This window comes from Maylandia zebra, linkage group LG10 (assembly GCF_041146795.1).
Source record: "Maylandia zebra isolate NMK-2024a linkage group LG10, Mzebra_GT3a, whole genome shotgun sequence".
Taxonomy (NCBI): Eukaryota; Metazoa; Chordata; class Actinopteri; order Cichliformes; family Cichlidae; genus Maylandia; species Maylandia zebra.
In genome coordinates this window covers 28,255,606-28,279,251 of record NC_135176.1, presented here as the reverse complement: position 1 = coordinate 28,279,251, position 23,646 = coordinate 28,255,606, and the positions used below count along the sequence as shown (strand labels likewise).

General features: G+C 41.1%; 1 protein-coding gene across 1 annotated transcript in view; it reads right to left on the bottom strand.

The window, feature by feature from the left end:
* Window positions 1-845: 845 nt before the first annotated feature.
* The window catches only part of rabep1 (rabaptin, RAB GTPase binding effector protein 1), a 42,280-nt gene continuing 19,479 nt past the window's right edge, over window positions 846-23,646 (bottom strand). Inside the window, exons 9-18 of the mRNA XM_004551182.4 lie at window positions 22,219-22,680; window positions 21,275-21,379; window positions 21,048-21,164; window positions 16,978-17,076; window positions 14,227-14,367; window positions 11,335-11,524; window positions 8,356-8,411; window positions 4,837-4,935; window positions 4,340-4,456; window positions 846-2,130 (exon numbers count right to left, since the gene is read on the bottom strand). Of these exons, the coding sequence (XP_004551239.2) occupies window positions 2,029-2,130; window positions 4,340-4,456; window positions 4,837-4,935; window positions 8,356-8,411; window positions 11,335-11,524; window positions 14,227-14,367; window positions 16,978-17,076; window positions 21,048-21,164; window positions 21,275-21,379; window positions 22,219-22,680 (1,488 nt within the window). The 3' untranslated portion in view covers window positions 846-2,028. The remainder of the gene's footprint in view (window positions 2,131-4,339; window positions 4,457-4,836; window positions 4,936-8,355; window positions 8,412-11,334; window positions 11,525-14,226; window positions 14,368-16,977; window positions 17,077-21,047; window positions 21,165-21,274; window positions 21,380-22,218; window positions 22,681-23,646) is intronic.

Genomic DNA, 23,646 nt, shown 5'->3' with positions numbered 1-23,646 from the left:
TTTTAATCTGATGGGGACCATAATTTACAAAAAACTAGTGAGTGAAACTGTAAACTCATCAGGAAAGTGTTTACTGAGATGAAAGGGACTGAACGTTTATTTTTCCATTGATTTCAACATTAGGCCTCAGGTTCACGCAGGCCTAGAGACTGATAATGTAACAACCGCCAGTTGCTAAAGAAAAGGCTTCCACAACAGGTTGCCGAGTGATTGCAGAAGGTTGGTGGCGGTCTCTCTAAGCCCAGTCATGCAGGCTTAGAGACCAGTGGGTGACGCCCTGCTAAACACTGGGTGCTCTGCAACCTGTTGGAAAATGGTTGCTGGAGATTGCAGGCAGTTGCTAGCCTGAAATTGATCTTAAAAAAAAAAACAAAAAAACAAAAAAAAAAAAGAACTTCCTTGCGATTGCTTTGGTCGCTAGCAGATTGCCGTGGACGCAGTAGTTTGCATGGATTAACACCGGCTTATCTGCAAATAGTCGTCATTTAAACGTCATCATTTGCAACAAGTAGCAACCTCCAACAACTACTTGCCAACTGGTGTGGAAACACATTTTTACCTAGAGACCAAGTCGCCCCCTGCTGGCCATTATGAAGACTGCAGGTTTTTTTTTTTTTTTCCTTTGTAGATGTGGCAGCTAGTGCTAGCATTTATACAATTTTGGTCGTGTAGAACCAGCTGAAGTGATTTTTACTGACTGGTTTGGTGTTCTCCATGAACAACTGCAGCACCTTCATTTAGTTATTCTTGTTTTGTTTTTTTTTTACCCAATTACACATGAACCACAAACCACTGATGGTTAGCCTCTGGTGCGCTGAAGTCCTTAGAGAGAAAGACCCCGACACTTAAAGGTGATTTAATTTAATTAGTAGCTTCAGAGACAACAGAATCCTCGTAGTGATGAATGAACCGTTTCTTTACGCTTTAGAAAAATCACTCATCGTGGGGACATGTCTGCGTGCCATCCATCCATCACACCTTCAAAAAGCCCGCGATAAATTAAAATCTTCAGATATACATCAAGGAAAGTCAAAAAAAGAAAAGAATACCAGGAACAAAGTGTGTGTTAAAAGCCATTACTTTGCAGTTTTAATTCTGTAATTTCCCTCATCACCTAAACATCCGTTTACCTGACATGACCTGGATTAACTAGTGTTTCTTCTTTTAATTTTTTTAAACATGTTGAGAAACACAAGTTTGAACGTGACTAATGTTTCTTCACTGTATTTCTGCAGCTTTTTAAAAAAAAAAAAAAAAAAAAGGTTTCTGTGAGACACTAAAGAGCAACAAACAGAGCAAAAACACAGCAGAGGGTGCTGAAGACATGAAGGGTATTGCTCGCATTTTGTTACGTTCCTTATTTTCTTATCCCAGTTAAATTATGTGCAAGTATTTTCCATCCTTCATCGTGCTGCTGTCACAGAGTTAAAAATGACCAGAAGAGGGTTGAAATGTCACAAAGAGAAAAAAAAAAAAAAGCAAGAAAACTGGAGGAAAAAGGAAAAAAAAAAACCCCAAAACAAAACACGGAAAGCACAAGCAAGAGGAGAAAGGAAGCCATTATCAACCGCTTTGAGAACAGACGGAGGAAAATTTATGCATCCAATTATTTTCTATTTACCTGGAAAGAGAAGTCGCAGATGAAAAGTGCTTCAGAGGACGACAAACCTTTTTTTGGTCGAGCTAATACAGACAGTCGTATCTACAGTAGAAACGAGACAGACAGAACCCACAGGGAGAAGCACCTCCGCCCGCTCCCTCCGTCCACATTTAGTTATTTACATTTTATTTTTTTAGTAGTGTTCTTCTTCATTATTCTATCTGTGGTGTGTTCAGAGACTTCTAATGTACACAAAAGGCCATGAGCTCCTCATGCCACGTCTGTCCATGTCCCTCCAAACTCTTCCAAGGTGGTTATGGGGGAGGAGGAGGAGGAAGAAGAAGAGGAAGGGTCGGGTAATATGTTACTGGGTCGGTGAAATAGAAAGAAGGGGAAATGAAAGTGAAGGCAGTTGTCCTTCAGTGGTATCATGTGTCTGGAAGCTGATTGATGTCAGTCAAGTTGGTGTCATTGAGGATTACTTTGATTCGATCCAAGGAGTCCGCCTGTCGTATCCGCTCCAGCTGTACCTGAGGACACGGACAAACGGCGATTAATTCTCTGACACGGGAGGATTTCTCATACAGCACTTTAATGCTTTAATAATCAAATATCATCTGAAGGGAGTTCTCCACATAAAAAATGCAGAAAAGTTACTTTTAAAAAAAAAAATTCCCCTCCCCATTTCTTTCTTCTTTCTAATTTTAGTACTTTTACATTTTGTTTTCTTCATTATATGTTATTTTTGTACAAGGTTTATTAGTCTTGTGACCCTTTATTCGCATATATATGGTTCATGTGTCTATTTTATAAGGGTTAGTACCTTGCATAGCCTCTCAGATCTCAGAACATAAATTAATGCAATTCTGTGAAGGTCTTTGGCGTGGATCATTTATGAACAAGTAATCCCTTTGTGGTGGAGCTTGATGTATTTAGTTACATCCTTTTATTGGACAGGACAGAGGACGCAGCAGACAGGACAGAGGGGAGAGAGAAATGGTCTAAGGTAGACTTGCACTGAGGCCTACAGAAGTGCTGCAAGTTGTCATTTTTAAACATGAACAGCAGCTAATGTGAAATAATGTGTTTATTAAAGATTAAAAAACTCTATTTAAGCCTTTAAAATGTAACTGACAAATAAATCAAAAGAAGAGTAAAGTAGCTGGTGAGTGTATATTTGAGTAAACTCAATATTTTGTGTCTTTGAGTAAGTAATGTGTTGTCCAAAGTGTTACAAAGTCACCAGTTCTTCTATAGTTTGCTGTTAAATTGACAGTGACGTCACTAAAACATTTTTTTCCCCCTCTTAGTTTTACCGAAACAAAAATATTTGCATTGTTAAAACTAACAGATGAAGACTGTGACTGAAGCTTGTGTTTTGTTTTTTTAAATAAAAATGATAAAAAAAAATGACTAAAACAGCTCGGTTGCTTGAGGGTTAAATATATAACACAGTGACTCTTTCCATTTCTTTGCATGTAATCTTAAAACCCGGTTAAAAGCAGCTGTGTCCCTTCTCCTTCATAATGCAAAGTCATTTTATGGTTTTACACTTTGGTCACCTCGGCCATCTAAAGCTTTGCCCTGCATGTGTTTTATTTATTTTGACTTTTAGTTTTTCCATCCATCCTGTAGCGCCCTTAAACGTGCTTCTTTTAAATGTTGTGCTACTTTAATAACTCACTCAGCATCTGGCCTGGGACAACAGCTGGAAGGCAAGCATTTGGAATATTTACAGCGGTGTTACAGTTGTGATACTGCAGTGTCTTGTAGCGTGCAATAGACCGCTGGTTGCGACCACAGCTACAGTCACTGCTCCCTCAGTTGTGGCTGCACCGGCTCAAGCCTGCACCGCTGTGTTTAGAAAGATACGTCGAGCAGCTAACTCTCGAGCTCTGTGGCTGACCACAGCCGGGACTGACTGCAGATCTGATTGTGACTGCAGCCAGATGATGACAGCTGTCCCCGCCGCTGTGGCTGCTTTGTTTGTCATGACTCGGGCTGTGACACGCCGACTACATGCAGCATCAGAAGCTGTACTGAAGCTACTGCGCTCATGAGGTCCTGTGGTGTGTTTGTAATACATGTGCTACAGACAAACCACAGTTTACTCAGCAGAAACACACGTTCAGAATACCACAGATTCACACCAAGCTACATTTCAGGCAGGTAGTGTATAAACCCACCAACTGTACACATGAGGTAAAACACAGGAGGGGTCTGCAACAACCATGAAAACATTCCCCGTCATGACCTTTTGGGGGCTCTGAAGATTGTCAGAATATTTGCTGGTAAAAAAAATTTGATGTAAATCGGGTAAACTTCTTAACTACAATATTTTCAAATAAAATCTAAACATCCTGCATTAAAATTAAAGACAGTATTCACTCTTTGTGATACATTTTCATAATGGTTTGGTATATTTACTGGCTTGTTGTGTTTTATTTCTGTGTTTTTGTTTTTAAGACAGTTTTTATTAATAAATGGACGCGTTCCATATATTTCTCCTCTGATTTTTACCTGTTATAGTCGACTGAGAAGCTTCCAATACATATACATAAAGTTGTGGTCAGAAGTTTACAGATGTTATTTATATGCACAAACAAAGAACCTGAAGTCAACAAATAAACTCAGAAATTTTTGGCTTCACGGTTCTTCTGTTTGGTTGAATGTAAGCTGAACAACTCTAACTGGCTCGTTGTTGACCTGGTGGAGGTTAAACAGACAGTCGCTGCTTACCTGAAGGGTCTGAGAAAGTTTCACAAAGTCCTTCTGAACCTGCTCGCTGACGTCCAGCTCGGTCTGCAGCCGCTGGGCTTTGTCTTTCTCGTCGAGGACTTGACTTTCAAGTGCACTCTACAAGGACATGCGCACACAGGTTCGTTCAGAAAAGCTACACAGTCTCAGTATTTAAAATAAAATCCTAAAGTGAAACAGAAACATCACAAAACATCTGCTGAATATTTTTACGGGTGCTTTATTTTATATCAAACAGACAGGGCCTCATAAAGCTGTCAGTAAACTGCTGTCGTGACACGAGGTTGGGATTTTACTGAAATATGAGCTGCTCGGTGGATCAGATGCTGCATAATCTGTCGGATCCTGATAAACTGTATAAAATCCCACAACAGCCGGGTTAGATGACGATGATGATGTTACTGATCGAGTTAAAGTGACTTTTTGGACAGGGGTGGTTGTGGTGGATCAGCAGATAAATGTGCGTGCCAAACACGGACCTTTGCAGTGGTGAGCTCTTTGAGCTGCTGCTCCAGGCTGATCCTCAGGCCCTGGAGGCTCCTCAGTGTCTCAGTCTTCTCGGCCAAACTGCTCTCCAGCTACAAAAACGATGTAACGCAAATAATCAGTCGACAAATAAATGAGATGCAGAGATGTTGATAAAAGATCAAGGCAGATTCTATGAGCAGTGGTAAAATTAATAATACGGTTTAAAGGCTTTGTTCATGGATTTTTGCCCACTGTAAACGACATCTGACTATATCATATCAGCACTGCATTTTATTAAGTACGTAAACTTTATAGCTCTTTATCTCAAAAAAGTCCTACATGTGCAATAATTGCAATGACTGAACAAATGATAATTTCAATAAATGCAAAATAATGTGCCACCTACAGGACTTGAGTGTCTCAGTGGGAAAGTACAAAGACATTTGCTGGGTAGATTAGTGGCTTTATGTGTTGAGGCTTTTTTGGTCTCTTTAGGGCAGGGGTGGGGAACTCCAGGCCTCAAGGGCCGGTGTCCTGCAGGTTTTAGCTGTGTCCTTGATCCAACACAGCTGATTTAAATGGCTAAATTACCTCCTCAACATGTCTTGAAGTTCTCCAGAGGCCTGGTAATGAACTAATCATTTGATTCAGGTGTGTTGACTCAGGGTGAGATCTAAAACCTGCAGGACACTGGCCCTTGAGGCCTGGAGTTCCACACCCCTGCTTTAGGGGATTCCTATTGGCCTAACATTGGTAGAAAAGAGCTGCTGTGCAGATTTTTTGATTTAAACATGACCGTGCCTGGAGAAAAAAGCCTTTTTTCTTTTCTTTTTAAGAGAGTGCTTCTTTGATGTTTGAAAATATGTGTTTCGCTTGGAAAGAGCAACTCAAACAACAGTTCAAACAACAATTCCTGGAAGCAATCTTATTACAGGAAGCGCTCCTTCTTAAAAAACGGACCCAAAACAAATATTTATCTTCCGTCTGTGTGTGTTATTTCTCAGCTAAGTTTGTTTTGTCTCACGGGGAAAACAACACCAGTTTGCTGCTAACCTCTCTTTGTTGTGTCACCCCATTTGCAAGATTATAGACCAGGGGTGGGCAACTCCAGGCCTCAAGGGCCGGTGTCCTGCAGGTTTTAGCTGTGTCCTTGATCCAACACAGCTGATTTAAATGGCTAAATTACCTCCTCAACATGTCTTGAAGTTCTATAGAGGCCTGGTAATGAACTAATCATTTGATTCAGGTGTGTTGACTCAGGGTGAGATCTAAAACCTGCAGGAAACCGGCCCTCGAGGCCTGGAATTGCCCACCCCTGTTATAGACCATATCTGCAGGGTTTCCCCCCTGTGTACGATCTGAGTGGACTAATCGGTCAAAGCCGATTCTCACCATCTGGAAATCTTTTGAAATATGAATTACTGTAAAGTATTTTCTTTTGATATACAGCGATGTCCAAAAGTCTTGAGCCACCCCTTATTTCTTTATAGTTTGCTGGGAAAATGAGAAATAGGTGCAAACATACCATGTAAATACAGTAAATACAGTACATAAGGGACATTCTAACTTTCTGATAGCTTCAAAGTCAATACTTGGTGCGACCACCATTATTCTTCAACATAGCTTCAACTCTCTTAATTTCTGTAACTAGTCTTCGGGTGTCTTTCTTTAGGCTTCTTGAAGGACATTTAAAGCTGTTCTTCGAATGTTGTCTTCCTTTTTTTCTATGCAAGATCCTCCATCTTTTTTTAGACTGGCCACAGAAACTTACTGCATATAAAACCTCATCACTGATTCTTAGTCCAGTTCTTTTGTCATTTAGTATTCCTCTGTCTCAAATGCATCTCAGGTCCTGTGTTAAGGTCTTTGCTGGATTTGGATATGACTTTCAGATATAAGACATGCTGTGGAGGTTGTTTTTTTTGGCCTGTCACTTCCTCTCTTGTGCTCCATTTGTCCACTTTCCTTAAATATTTTAAAGTACACACTGCAGACAATCCTGAGATATGCCAAGTTTACAAAAAGTACCATTTTATGCCTGTCAAACTGTTATCTTTGGCATTTTTCAAAGAAAATATGAAATGGAAACAAATTTGTGAAAAGCTCCTTGAAACAAAAGGCTTGAAGACAGAGTAAAACTGGATCTCTGTGAAGTTGTCTGTACACACAACACTCATTCATCCGTTGATTTAGTTTTAATTAAATTTTTTATACTTTTTTGATTTGATTTTTTAATGAATCAAATCATTCCTTTGAAAATGATCAGGTGCAAAGACAGGACAAAAAGTGGGTGAAAAAGCAGCTAATATCCAACAAAAATTTTGAAAAACCTTCAGAAAGCCCAAAAAACGATTGTGCAAAATCCCTTGAAAAATAATTCAATGGAAGTCTCCATGGAAGCAAAATACAAAGAAACGAGAAAGAAGAAGAAAAGGGAAAGACCATCTCTCAACCATATCTCAATCTTGAGTGACAAGATGCAAAAAATTCAGCTAACGTTTGCTCAGATTGGTTAACTGCAGTAAACTAAGGCATTAATTTTAATCCCACGAGTCCACAGAGTGAAGCAGATTTCCTCAGTCTGCACGCCACGCTGCAGAATCCGAGTTATCTACAGAATCTGAAGACAACGTTCATCTCTGCTAATCCTTCTTGGTCACAGCACCCAGGCTGAATGACTTCATAGTGTAAAACCCCTAAATACCTATTTTATACCTTTCTATTTTTTAAAACGTACTTGTTTATACAACAGTGACGATACACAGTTACATTGCTGCAGTTAAACAAAATGCAACTGATACTAGAAGTCCTATGTACTTTGCAACAGCTAATTTGCAACCTTGACCTTGGTTAGGGTTAGAAGACCTTAACAACAAAAACAATGACAGCAATAATAATAAATAATAACAGTAACAGCAACGACTATAAATAAATAGAGACATTTAAGAAAAAACATTAAGAATGACAAAAAAGCCATTTCAGGGATCACAGATTTGCTTTTCTTTAAGTCATAATTTTGCTTTTGCATTAAAAATGTTAAAATCAGTTAATATTTTTTATTTAAAAGAAGACTGACCAAATGTTTCTTTACATTTTGGTGACGAGGTTTAACTTACAATCCTCATTAATAGCTCCCCTTGTGTTTACTTCCTGTTTGAGATACTCAAACAGGAAGGTCAGTTAAAAGAGAGTTTCTCACAGTTTTTTCACTACACAAGTTACTCCAGTAAAACTGGAAATAACGTTGAGTTTGGTGAGTATGAGTCAAACAGCGAGGAGGCTGGTGCCCCCTTCTATATCATAGTCATTTGATCCAAGTATTGATCAGTGCAGATTTATTTATCAGGATGAGGAGAATGGCCTTCTCTGTCCACACACAGGTTAGATTAAAAGAGTTGCAGGTACATGAAAAAATAAAAACCTGTGCATTTCTCCCACATCTACATTAGTATTTTGATTTTTAGCATTATTTGAAGCACATTATCCAAATCTTTTTCCTTCACTGCATGACAATTTCACAGAAGACGTACCTGTTCCTTCTCCGCTTTTATTCGCTCCAGCTCCGTCTTCAAACTGGAGAAAGACGCTGTGGGAAGAAGACATCATTAGAGGATCACACGGCGCTCATCTGAATCTCAAAGCCCGGATATTCTCTCAGGAATTATTACGAGATCCCCTGAAAGTTATGAATAATGCAACAAAGCTGCTTTGCCCGGAGCTGCTGTGTGTGTTGAGCTCAAACGAGCGCACAACTAAAAGAAACAAACAGCACAAGCATGAAACACTCCAGCTGTTAATGACTACACTGACTCACTGGCCACTGACAACAGAATCGGCACCAAAAATCATCCATCAAGTGGAAGCACTTGTGTTTAAATAGAGATAAACCTCCTGGTACGTTGTAAAGAGTGTGTACTTTCTTCAGTCAAAATCTCCCAGAGAGAGAAGTCTAAAGCAGCGCAATGCAAACAGTTCGGTTTTACAACTAAAACAGGACATTTAGTTTTATCAGTCATCAGAAAATGAATTAACGACGAGCCCTTTCATAATGTGTACATGAACCAGCTGTTAATGCAAACAAAATAACATGAATATTACTGGGTCTCTTGCTCTAAAGCATTAAATCAGATGTTAAATATCTCCTTAACCTCTGAACTTAAGCATGACAAGGGATAAAGGATCCGTTAAAACACACTTGGGGGGGAAAAGCAGCTGTCATATAAATGTACCGTATTTTTCGGACCATAAGGTGCACCAGATTATAAGGCACATTAAGCGAAACAACAGTCAGATAAGTCAAACTTTACTCAACTTATGATTGTTTTTTTTAAATGTGCTTATCATTCCTGCACCGTTTCCTTCATCTATGAAAGATATTCTAAAGCCGTGACTTTATACACTCTTTATGTTTATGGAGTTTGTGCAGACAGCTCTACCAGATATTTATCCTGTAGTTGGCTGGTTTAAAAGGGAGGTATTCCCTGAAACTGCATACAGAGTAAAGTATTACGAAATTAAATCAAATGAAAGGAAAAGCAGCAGGTTTGTCCACAGCCTGTCACAGCACATACCTCATGATAACTCTCCTCTTTGCTCAAGGTCTGTTAGTTATGACTCACTGCAAATCATCACAATGCTATGGCTGCAAGTAGAAATCCCGTTCATGATAACATGTATAACTTCTAATGCGTTATCTTGTAAAATGAAAGATATAGCAACACAAGGTGTTTACATTCCCTAGTGCAACAACAAAACAAGCACAGACACATCTGAGAGGGAGAAGAGCCCCTCAGCTCCCAACGGTGACTCCCAAAAAGAGCTGCTTTATCTCTGTGAACGTTTTTTGTAAGAAGAAAATGGTTTCTCTTGAAAGGTGGAAACACAACAAACCTGTCTCACCACTTCAGCCCTAGTGGGAGTCGTCCCTTGAGAGGGTCGTTGATTTATCATGTGCCTCATCACATGAGCCAAGGTGTGGGAAAAACAGGGAGTGGGGCATTATCAGCAGAGGTTTCGGGTGAAACCATTGTGAGATCTCGCCTCACCCTGTTATGTGACTTGTTGAGATCAACTGACACAAGATGTGAGTGGGCGTTAAGTAGGGTAACATCCGACCCCACTTTCTGAAATCCATTTATTGTGGCGGGAATGAACTTTGCATAACTTCCGGGTCAATCTGCTGCATCTTCCCTGCGTCACCGCTGCTGCAGTCTCTGTGGTTGGCGTGCTTGTCAGAAGTTGACTAATTACTGACGCCATATTGCTTGACAGTGTGAAATAACCCGGCTGATTCATTCAGCGTTGTGCCTCCACTTGATGGCGAATCGGTTACTTTGTTTGTTTATTATAATAATGAAAATGCGGAGCCGCAGTCGCGCAGTCGAAACACCGGTAAACTAACACTAGGCCAGTGAAGCTCAAGTTTAATTACTGGTTTTATTTATTGAATACCTGTTGTTTTTGGTTTTTCACTATGGGCGAATGTTAAATGAACATTTCCAGAGTTGAGTCAACGATTTGATTTTTGTCCATTTTGGATGTTTTTTGTTACTTTTTTAATTGAATGCCAAAACAGCCTATGGGACTTTTGAATTGACTTAAATTCCTTCTAGATTATTGAACTTGTTGCACAACACTTGAAGGTTAGACATCCTAGTTTCAGTAAACTAGGCGGTGCGCAAGGTCAACACACAGCAAGGTACATTTTTGAAATAGCTTAACAAAACAGATAAGGCCTCAGTCACACAGGCCTGCAGACCTGTCAGCAACCATCTACCAACCATAAATCACAAGGGAAAAATTAGTATCCTCAGACCAGTTGCAAGTGGTTGCAGGAGGTTGTTGGCAGTTGCTATAGGACGTGCACGGTGGACGTGCACGGTGCTCCACCAAAAACCTCCTTGCAAATGCTTTGGTTGTGGTGACAAGGAGTTTGCATAGAATGAAATGCAGACTTGTCTGCAAACCTTTGCAAACTACTTGTCAAGCGGTGGTGAAATTGTGAGAAGTGTGACGCAAACCTTAAGCAGAGAGTATTTGCCTTCAAAATAAAAGCTGCATCTTCTTAAATGTTTTGTTTGGTCAGGCACAAATTTTACGTGAAGGTGGATGTTTTCCGTTTTAGGTTTTTTTGGTACACCACCCAGCACAATCACCAACCTATATCAACCACTTGCCAACCAGTCGGGGGACTGGAGGTTGCTACAAAGAGGCTAACTGGTCTCTAGGCCTGTGAAAACTACATTAAAAACATGTGAGGGGAAAGCATCATGTTAAATGCTGACTGCATCATTAGTCTGCCAACTAAGTCATCAACGCACACACATGCAGGCAGCTAAAGTGAGCTTGTTCAAACTGCTGATCATACCTTCCAGGATGTCTGAATGACAAATGGGGAAAAACAAAAAGCAGAAACGGAAGATCGTTTAAAAAGGTAGCAGTTAAAACACAAATACACACCCTATAGCTGATCAATGATTTAAACACAAGTTGATCGTTCAGAGTCTCACCTATTTCCTCCTTACATCCCTCGATCTCCAGCTGCAGAGTGTCCTCCAGGTTCTCCTTCAGGCACTGCTCCGCCTGGATCTGCTCCTTCAGAAATAAGATCTCAGCCTTCAGCTTCTCCTCCATGTGATCGGCCGACGTCCGTAACGCCACCATGTCCTCACGCAACCGCAGCACCAGGCCCTGGAGCTCCTGAAGAAGAATCAACGAATAACTTTACAACCACCAATGTTGACATCCCCGTCACCTCCGTCGTATACACAACATTTTCTTCTGATGTGATGCGACTGTTCTGCAGGAAATGATCAGAAAACCTTAAATATCCAGGGTACCAGTACGTACTTCCATTCATGTCACAGACATTAAATTAGTGCAGTTTGCTGTTAAAAATATAATATATATATATACACTCTGCAATATTGATTCGGCCTTTATATTAAATATGGCTATCGTCTGTATAAATTAAGTTACGAGAGCTTAAAATGCTGGAAAAAATAAAATTTCAGTCACTCTTATGTACGTAAAACATGATATATGTAGGATGAAGGAAACCAACTGCATGGCTTCGCTTAAACTAAAGTTATTGTGTATAAAAAGTGGGCCAATTCTGATTGGGTTAGATGGGAACTTGTTTTTATATTTGGTTGATTTTATATGGAGTTACTCAGTAGTAGCCAGACAGAGGCATACTCTCCAGGGGGCCAATTTGTAACCCGAACACTGTATTTCTACCATACTTTGCTGAGTTATTGTGTTTGAAAGGACTCTATTTCACCATGACAAGTTTTATAAACCTCTTTTGGAGTACTATAAACTGCTGTGGCCTGTTTTGGTTTCTGAGAAATTACTGAACTTCTTGGATCATATTTCTCATTTGACAGGTACCCGAAACAACACCTGTAGAACACAAATTTATCCAAGCACACACGAATGATTAAAACAGATACCTGTACATGGTCATAAGCCATCGCTTGACGTCTAAGACTGTTTACATTTGCAAGTTATGTGACAGCTGGGAGAGAGAACGGGCAGTTAAATGACTCAGAGCAGCGGTCTAGACGTCCAGCTGTCAAAAAAGGAGACTCAGCTGATGTGGCGCTGATGGGGTATGCGCTCAAAAACCACTCAGTTATTGGGTCACTCCTCCCAACCCCCCTCCGTTAATGGTTTTTGACTGGATGGTGCTACAGATGTTTCTGATTGTCGAGGTTTTTTACGAGATAAGACACGTTTATATTTAAACGATGCGACTGAATCCAACTAGTAGTTAGTGCAAATTAACGATTGCAGTAATGGATATCCACGAGGCTTTTGAATGCATAAATCTGCCTCTGCTCGCATCATGATGAATGCTTAGAAGCACATTTAGAAGTGGAAAACCACTGAATGAATTGCCCATCACATTAACACGATTTCTGGTATCCAACAGTAGCTGAAAAAGAATGCACACCTACTATAACTGGAGGAGTTCTGGCTCTCACAAAGCAGATTTAAACGATTACGTTTTAACCACCAACATGTTGCGAATGTCACAAGATCATCAGCCTCCGCTAAAACATGAGTCCGCTCTCTTTTGTAATGCTGAAGAGTAACTCAGCGTGAGGCTGAGAGTAACAGTGTGGGAGGAGATGTGTGTTTGAGGCGGGAGGGCAGCCCACGGACGTATAATAGATTTATGTGTGCAGCAGACTTTTTTTCCACCTCATCAGATCAGCTCAAAGTAAGCAGCACTGCTGTTAATCACCGAATGTGAGCTGGTGGAGCCACAGAGGTGTTACCACTGAAGCAATTAGCCGAGCGCTTCACTGCAGGGATCAGTCTGTGTCACTTTTATCGCTGTCTGTGGCGTGAGAGCGGACAGAGCTGCTCACGCTGCGACAGCTTTTAAATGAACAGTTGACTCTACTGACCGAGAGCAGCAGGCTGTGAAGGTGCTTTTATATTTAAACCCTGCATCATCTGTATTCTTTACCAGCTCAGGCTGGGTGGAGATGATTTACTTAAAAGTTGGAGAAACCCGGCGTAAATGTGGAGGAACTTTATACAAGGAAAATGCTTGTATAAAGACAGACTTGTCTTCTTAAAACCTGGCACAAAGTTTAGATTTGAACATCAAGCAGCATCATCCAACCTGCTGATGTATTAAGAAGCATCGTCCACTAAAAGCACTTAACAGAAAGGCTTGCATATGGGGCTATCGAAGACAGGCTCAGATTTTTACAAGGTGATTTTTTGGAGGGGATTGTTTAATTATTTAGTCTTTTGGTTTAATAAGTGCAGTCGAACTAACATTCACCGAGCTATCTGGACTCTTCAGATTTCAACCCAATACTTTTCCTTGCACAGAAACTGTCTTCAGCAAACCAGCAGCGAATGGGAGCAGGTGATAAGGTTGTTCCATCTAAGCACAAGTGCAAACTTCCCTCATCCCGGCCTCCTCTTCTAATCCTCTAGCAAATCCTGGGTTGTCCTCCAGGGTCCTCTCCCAGTAGGACATGCCCGAAACACCTCACGATGAGGCATCCAGGCATCCGGCGCTATTCCCTCTTGAATGCCCGGCTCCTCACCTCATCTCTAAGGAAGAGTTCAGCCACCCTTCAAACTAAACTCATTTCCCCTGCCCCTGCATTTTTCAGTCATCACCCAGAGCTCATGATGGTAGGTGATGGTAGTGATCTCGTTTTAGGAGCCAGAGAAATACTGTTTGTTTGTTTGTTTTTTTACTTAAAGTCTATCCAAGTGTAAAGAACTGCATAAAAGCTTTAACCATGAATAATTTCAGAGTAAACAAAACTACAAATCTAGACTTTAAACTGGTCTTTGGACGCCTCCTTTCAGACACATTTCAATAAGTACCACTGAAGTGTTATGGATGGTGCTGAGGCTGCACGTACTTGAACAGTAGTGGGCATTTGGAAGTCTTCTTGCTGCTGCAGTTCTAAATGCAGCCTGTGCTTCCCCTGCAGACTCTCGTTATCTCTCTGTAGTCGACTTAGCTCATCTGCCACCTGCTCCCTGGACTTCAGCAGCACCGCCTGAAACAAACAAGCACAAAGAATAAATCCTCTCGTCATGTGTCACTTTTTTTTTTATGGCGCCTCCTGCCATATGAAACCATCAGCCCGTGAACATATGTGAAGAGTGACTCACAGGCCAGTGTCTGCTTTTAGAGCCACCTCCACCTAAATCTCCCTGCAGAGCTAATATTCAGCTAGGTGTAGCTCTATAAATTAATTTATGACGCTACGACTTCTGCACATCAAAGCCACCAGAAGCAAAGGGGATGCCTCTCATCAGTCGAAGACAAGACTGTTTGCAAAGTCTTTCAAGTTACTTTGATGCCTGTGCTGATGCAGCTTGCAGAGGCACATTCATTATTGAGAATGCTTCTGTTTCAGGTGCTTCCTGCTTTTCCTTTTGGACAATAAGCTCGGAGAAGAAATGTACCTTGCTTAGAAATGCACTTCACATATTGACACAGAGATTTTTTGCAAAACCTCTGTACAGGAGCTGATATGTAGATTCGGACAGATGTATTTAAATTTCCTTTATAGAAGACTAAATAACTGCATCTCAACTGCAAATACGGAGGTAGGGACGACAACTGATGTTGCATGTTTATTCAAATTTACTTACAAAAAAAAAAAAAAGCAATATGGGAAAACATCGGGCTGATTTAATGACTTTTCAGGGTTTCCACTTGTGAATATAATGCTCCAATATGTGGATCGGATATGAGTCTGATCCCGACCTAGAAATCATTGACCATGGGCTAACAGAGCAGAGAGCTAACAACAACTAGACATCAGTGTGGAGATATTTTACACCTGCTACACTTTTTCTTTGTATGTTTTTTTTAATTAACTGCAAACTGTGGTCAAAGTGAATCAACGTGAGTGACAGGCTCGGATGAGACAATGCTTTCTCTCACACTCTCATCACGTTCATGTAACACTTGCAGGAAGTTTTTAGAGCGCTGACAGTAACATAACATGCTGTCAGCACCTCGCACAATATTTCACTTTACTTTCTTGTGTCTCTTGTCATCTCCGCTCCACACACGGTGCATTGATAAGGGCAACGAAAGAAGAAACTAACAAGACTGTAATTAACATCCGGATTCAGTTCATTAAAAGATATTATACTAAGAAATACGCACTGATTCAATTTTATCTGCTGACATGGACTCAGTCAGTCTTAATGTTTAAAGCGACACCAGTCTGAGACTCAGCAATTCTTCATAAAATAAAATCAACCATAAATACATCAAATAATGTAAATTTATTGAGTTGGCTTTTATTAGAGAGAATAAAGTGCAGTAATAAATGACAACGGGCCCAGGATCCATCATAATTCACTGGTTATTGTAAGGTGGGAAATGCAGAGAGACAGTGGTAAGGCTTTTTGTCACTGGTTGGCTGTATTGTCAACAATTAATTCTATCTTGAGCACAGTTTGGGTGATCATTTATGCCAAGGTCTCTAAAATCTGATCGATGCTGTAGGAGGAGCAGCGATTCTTGTGAACTGTGGAGGGTCAGATGGATGCTTTGCCACAGTACAAGCTCATTGCGCTCGTTATGCTTTGCAAGTGCTAATTTCACCGGGATTCTACACACTGCTGTTATTTACAGTCACACCAGCGTCTCAGTGTCCTGCACATCCTCACACACACACGCCGGCACGTGGAGCTGACAGAGAGAGCAGAAAATAAATCATGTCAATCAAGACAACGACAACATGTTTGTTACCTAAGTGTCGTAAAAGGTTCCCAGCAAGCAATACACAGAACCAATGTAACCAGAAAGGAAAAAGCGTAATTGTTTTCAGTCTTGTGAGTTCACTGTGACCACAGTTTGCAGTAAAGTAAAAAAAATGCTGCAAATACACAAATAAAAGCTGCTGGTGCAGCGGATGTGAAATACCACCAAACTGTTGCTGCTTGCGGCAGATTGTCACCTATATCTGATCCAACCTTTTGGATGTCACGTTGGACAAATATCCAGTAAAAGCCTGCTCAATTGTGACCAATTAACACCTTGAATACATAATATTCATGTGCTGACATTTCTTAATCATTCAAGATTAAACTGGTTATTAAATAAGCCATTGGGTAGTTAACTGGTTAGTTTAACTGATAAATGTTGTGCTGTACTTCAAAAACACTAAAACTTTTAATATTTTTGTGTTTTTGACTGTTTTAAATCAAATATTTTGGAGCTTAGCACTGTTTTTGATTGGACAAATATTGGGTCTTCTTAGGATTCAGTGCTGACTTAACACTCTTTAATTTTACTTAGTAATGCAAATAACATTTTCTTCAGCTGTGCACTTTTGCTGCAGACAGGAGCAACTTTTTGACACTGAAGCAAAATATTCTTTAGCCACAAGCTCTGTCACATCAGCAAATATTTGTAGTGTGGGAGGAACAGTGAAGTTACTTCTGTAGAGGCAGAAAAATGCAAATCCAATCATTAGTGCCTCTGAGGTGCAATTCAGTCTGGCAACACGTCGAATAAGTGACCGAGAGTCTGTTATCTGAGCATTTATTTAAATATGTGCAGACTTGCCAGAGCTGATATTAAGATCCAGACACAGCTGGCAGGAACAGGCGATACATAGCTCACAAATGAATATGCTGCTCACCATCTGTTCCTGTGTGTTCCTCTTAGCGTCACTGAAGGCTTGCTGTAGTGTGCTGAGCAGTGTTTCTGATTCCTGGACTCTCTGCATGAGGGCAGATACCTACAACACACATGCACAAAAAAACAACAACCCATCAATAAGACAAAAGCAAGCAGGCCACAGTTACACAGACATGCAATAGTTCTGCATAGGGCACAAATTACTTGAAATAGTGAGATCATAGGTTCAGGAACTAGTACACTAGTTCGAGCCAGCTGTGGGCAGTGCTGCACTAAATTAACTTCTGGTTTTAGAAGTGACAAAATGCATTCACACACTTTATTTTTCTTTTTTTAAGTTGGTGGTCAATGTGACACGTTCTGCAACAAGAAAATAAGGAGGTTCATGTAGGGGCAACACAGAAGCAACATGCCGCTCTCAGGTACGCTGCAGGATGGCTGCACAAATGCAATCAGATCTCAAAGAACATAGAAAAAAAGTATATTTCTCCAGTACTTTCTGCAAGAGAACTGCCTTCCCTACAAACTGCATTTTTTTAGAAGTAAACCCAATAAAACACCTTCATACTGAAGGCAGACAGTGCATTTTCATGACTCTCTGAAAAGTGCATATGAGTGTGCAGAGAGCATGACTGCACAGTTTGTTGAACTGATTTGCTGGAGGCCTGAGCTGCACCCTGGGGTGTGCAGAGCAGCAGCGTTAGATAAGAAAGAATCCGTTATCACACATCATCTGTGGGCAAGTTAGCAACAACAGTGTGTTCGAGGATATTAACAATGAAGGGCGATCACATCCGCTCCACTCGACACTTAAAAGCTTCCCTTTTCTCATTTGGGCAGAGACAGTTAAGTAATGAAGCAGATTCTGGGAAAGCTTTTCTACATTACCGCTCTCATGTTTTCTTAAAGTGCGAAAATATTTGTCTGAACCAGTGACATCTAGTGATGTGTAAACGTTTTGGACATACTGGATGCTTCATTTCTACAGAGCCTAACTGGTAACACGGGTGGAAAATCTAAGTGTAGAAATTAGTTCAGTCAACGTGTTTGTGAGGCCACAATATGCAGAATATCTGCAGGGCTGTTATTACTCATTAAGCAGGGATGAAAGTTGGAAAACGTGCCGTTCACAGTGACGCTGCAGTTTTAAGTAAACAAAGGAAATGCACTCGATATAACAAGTGTTAAGCCATATCTATCACTTATTTAATTCAAATGTGTGCGAACGCCTCTTTAGATGCATGCAGACATATTTCGATGCAGAGGCTACCCAATCATGTGATCAGTGATGATTCTCAGGCAGAATAGGGAAAAGGATGAGTTGCTGCTTTAACTGGAGGAGTTTAAGTATCTCCCAGGGTGTTCCTCACAAGTGAGGGAGGGATGGAGCAGGTAAGCAGCAGACTGATGGGTGTAGCATTGATGAAGATGTGTTGTGGTGAAGAGAGAGCAGAATAAAGGCGAAGATGTCAGTTGATTCAGTTACACCTGTAGCCACAAGCAATGGATACTGAAGGAATCAGATAGTGGATAAGATTCCTCTTACAGGTGGCTGGGCTCTCGCTTACTGAGAGGGGCAAAAAAAGGCCAGTAACCACTGGGTAATTAATATATAATGCAACAGCACAAGCATAAACGCCGGTTACAATGTCGGCCGCTTACGTTGGTTACATCGTAGGCTCTACAAAGACAACCCAGAGTTTGTTTAATATACAGCACCATGAGGCGACTATTCGCAGAAAAAATTAGTGACTGACCGACTGAGGTGTTCCTCAGGGCTCAATAGAGTCATACCAAAAATTTCCCCTATAATTGTAATGTCTGTTAAATTACCCAAGAAAATTATACAGAGAGCAATAAGTGTTAAGAGATGTAACTGCCAGCTCTGCAAACCACCTGTAAACCACCACCTCAGTGTTGTAAAATCAAAGATGCAGTTGTGGTTCTTCTCGTCATCGCACTCACAGGATTGAATAAAGAGGCTAAAAGCTTCAGGCTCACAACTGCTGGCCATGCTGCTGTTGCCCTGGTAACAGATGAGAGAGCTGATGGGACTGGGCATATTGACGTACAGATGTATAGGATTTATTTGGTCAACGGGGCGTCTACAGGTATACAGAAGTTAAATTTAGGACTTTTTTGGATCTTGTACATGAACAGACAAACACGTATGAAACTGACTTTCTGTGGATCTGTGAATGAATATTAATCAACTACAGCGACAGCAACAGTCAGTATGGGTGCCCTGGATTGAGCAGGTGCACGGTGCTAAACTGTTAAAAACTGTGTTTCACCGTTTCATTGCCGGTTATTTCTCCTCCCGCTGTGGCAAGTCATCTAAACATCAAAGCAGTGCTGAGGCAAAGCTGCACCACCTGCACACAGATGGTGCCCATTTTATCACACAGGATGCCAGCACCTTCACATGTATCAACACACTACTGTTCGGAAGTACTAAACTTCCTTTCCACTGAGCCAATGCACTACACCGAGGAAGACGGCCTTAATAATTACACAGTAACAACATTTTTGGTGGTGACACTAAATAATTTGAATAACTAGCTTCACCAAAGGCCTCCAGTTGCCTTGTTCACAGTAGACCTTTCGTCTTTCTTATAATAATCACCTAAATCAGGGTCACTAGTTTTTAATTACTTCGGCGAGTTCCTGTTTCCAAAAGTTGCTTTCTGAAGATATTATTAACTTATATTAATACGTATTTATTGAGTAGATCCATAATTTTAATTTAATAATTTGCTTTACTTTTTATACATTTTCTTTCTCCCACTATTCTGAGTGGTAGCCTGTAACCTCTGAGTAGAGCCCTTTGCTCTCACATTGCAGGTTTACTCGTGGTTCAAATGGTGTTTACCTGATAATACAAAGTGTCTAAAAGTGACTGCTGTTGTGATTTGATCCTACTGAATACTTCCCGAGTTGCTCCGGAGGAGATATCGGGGAAAAGCCAAGAGTAGGAGATAAGAAGATAAACTGTTCCAGCCATTGTTAGCTGAGAAAATGGGTCCTTTTACAGTAAGACGGATGGAGAGCTAACACTGTCAAGCGTGTCTGATGTGTTTCATGGAGATGTTGCTAAACTCACACTTCCTGGACAAGCATGTGACTGTACCTGGCTTCAGGGCTTTTTTCGGGTGGACAACGATGTTAATTTGAGCGATGAAGCACACGTCATCTGTGGCTATGGTGAAAGCCTGTGGATAATGAGTGGATCTGACAACTCTCTGCACACAACGCTCTCTTCTCTTTCCCCTCACCCCTCTAGATGGCTACCCTTCATTGAGCGTGCGTCGTGTCATCTTTGAAGTCTCAAAAAGACAAAAACACAAAACAAACAGCAGCTACGTGTACGCTGAGTGCTGACTGGCTGAAAAGTTGGCTTGAACAGGAAAGAGATTAAAAGTGTTGTTCACCACAAAGAGGAAGAAGTGTGGAAAAACGCTACCAATAAGCTCAGACAGACTGTGCAGTGGGAAGTTTTTGCTAGAAAGAAATTTTTAATCTATTATAACTTAATCTAAAGTTATGTTTTTGGCACTGCCTCCAGCTGACCTCACACAGCCACCGCATGTCGACGTGTGTTTACAAAGCTCGGCACAGCACCAGTGCCATGCTGGGACAACTAAACTGAAGAACTTGCTTGAGCTGTTTTAGATTTTTCTTGAGTATGGCAGCTGGGATAGCCTCCAAGACGATGGCTGGATGGAAATCCAATTAAAGTAACGCGTACGTGAGCGGTTAAGGCATGAATATTTTATTATGTTTATTTGCATATGTGGTAAATGTGGAAACTGGCCAAATCTCTGCTCCGTTGGCTTTGTCTCTGAGAAATAATCCGCCAGACCTCACACCAAATTTAACCAACGAATGAACAAACATAGCTAAAAGCAACTCAAATAAATCCCATTAGACTCCAAACGAATGATTTTTCTACAGTAATTATTCTAATGTCATCAACTCTGACTTGAGTATGACACACTGGAATAAAAAGTGGGGGTTTAAAGTCTTTAAATCCACACGGACATCAGAACCAAGAGAACACGTGGTCCTGACCTTAGCAGCGGTTTCCTCGTTTCCTGCTTTGACTGAATCTTCCAAATTCTGCTTCTCAGTCATCGTCCTCTCCAGCTGATCGTTGGCCTGACGTAGCATCACCTGCAGCTTCTTTACCTGTAGGACAGTAAGAAATGAGAACCCCTCTGATGAACATTACAAGTCAAACCTTAAATATCTGCTTGATGTGATTAAAACGCAATGGCATGAAAAAGAAAAACCCGAACCTGATCTCTCGTCTCAGCCTCCTGTCCTTGGATGGCCTGAAGCTGCTTCTCATAGTTTGAGCACATGTCGCACCTTCGTCCGAGCTTCCTGCCAGCATTTTTCAACTGGCGACAGATAAACAAGAAACCCATGTGATAAAAAACTACTTAATACTCAATAACGATGCTCAGCTCTAGGATGTAACAAATTAAGACTTTGTTATGACTGAAAACATGAAAAAATGAGTCTTGCAGATTTCGCAGAGGGAAAGCGCTAAGAGAAGGAGGCTGATCTCCTGATATCCGTCAGGATGATTCAGTCGGAAGCTGTTTTCAGCTACTCCCTTATTCACGAGGGGTCGCTTCACGGCTGGTAGCTTTCATGTATGACATTGATATTTTTACACCACATGGCCTTCAATGCCCAAAGGGATCTGCCAGGGATCTTTCACTCGTTAGGCGGCTGTGTAAACGACTGCACTATTGAGCCACAACAGACTAAGAAACTTAATTAAGACCATTAAAAATATATCAAGCAGGTGACATGGCCACACTACTCATCTGATATTTGCTGTTCTTGTTTTACTACTACATTTAGTCAGCCATGTTCACTGTGTTTAGCGTTTATTATATTTCTGTATCACCATCATTTTACTTTAAGCCACTTTAAGCTTTCCCAACTTTGGGGAAAAATTTGAAGAAAAAGGAGGAAAATGTGTTTTCTGTTCTAAATGCTGGTAAATAAAAATGAGAAACACTCAAAATTGCACTACAACGTGCATATGCTGCTCTAATGTTGAGGTACAAAGAAGAACTAGTCAGGAAGTAAAGATCCTAAAGCGAAGTAAAAACCTTTTGCGCTGTAAAAATGTTACGTCCAGTCATAACCATTAAACCCTTTGAACCACCTTTGACCCCTGCAGTGCTCAGACCATTAAAGCTGTTGTAAAGCCTTGGTTAAGCACCTCTTGCTGTAGCAGGTTCCACTCGCTGTCACTGACGAGCCGGTAGCCGGCAGGCGGTAAGTAAGCGGTGTCTGGGGCGTGAGAGATGCTGGACAGCAGCGACGCCGTCTCCTCCTGCTCCGGGGTCATGGCTTTGATCGCCTTCTCCTGGTCTTTAGTCAGCAGGAAGTGACTTGTCGGCAGCTTGATTGAGCTAATTGAAGCAGTCTCTCCAAAACTACTGTCTGTCACCCCGCTGTCGGCCCCAACCAAGGGCCCAAAGTCCGACTCGTCCAAGTGGCCTGCTGATTTGGCCTTGTGGTTCTGGCCGCCAAGACCCTGCTGGATGGACAGCGAGGAACCGAGGCTGTCTGTGGACTGAACTCGCCGCAAGTTGTCCTTGTAAGGGTCCATGGGGCTGCCCGTCACCACATCAGTGTCTAAGGAGTGCATAGAGCCGTGGGCGCTGTGGTTCACATGGGGCTGGAGGAAAAAGCGGAAAAAGGCATCCTCAGGAAAAAATCTTTCATAGTATCAGATTTATTTAATAAGTGGGATGAAGCTGGGCAGACAATATTTTTTAATTCACCTTTTAAATATATAATTTACAGTAACACGCCAGTGGTTAATGTGTTAGTCTCCCGAGTCTCTCACAGCGTGGGCCTCTCAGTGCCCACATCCGCACCCAAAGACCTTTCCACGTGGTGGCTGCTGGCTAGCAAAAACAACATGATCCCCGCCTGCCTCCACCTCTTTTGATCCACATTTATTTATTCATTTTCATTTGAATAATAACTCAAGTTCAAGGAAATCCCCTGTAAAAATGTTGCCATTTTTAAAGTTCATTGTTACATGTGCCCAAGTCTGCCACATATTCAGCATCTGGTCATTTTCTATCATTGTTATTAACCTGCTTTCCTTCTCTGGTTCGTTCTTAATGAGAGTTGGCATTGGACGATCACTCGCGTGCATATAAAGCTATAATCATTTTTCTTCTGTAGCTTTGCTGCTTATTAATTATTCACTTTTTAAGGGGGTGAGTGTTTGGTTTTACTGGTTTAGTTTCCCAGTGCAAGATGAAGTGAGAAACCTGATGATCAGAGGTGTGATCTTCCTCTTTTGTTTGTTTTTGCCAGCATTTCCTGTTCCAAAATGTGTGTTCGGCTTTACAAGTTAAAAATAAACCAAAAAAAATTAAGTTCCTTGAACAGCAGCAATGTGGCATTTCACATGCTGAGCAGTTTGGGAAGTAAATAAATAATCATGTTGGAAAAACATGAGACTATTGACAACATCGTGATTTTAAAGTCTGATTTTTGAGCGGCCTTACAACACGGACCAGTCAACTGGCACTTTATCCACCGACAGCTCCAACAACATAAAGATGGCTCAGATGCTGATTTTTATCACGATTCTGTCCTGATTCTGCTGCAAAGTTAATACCATTTT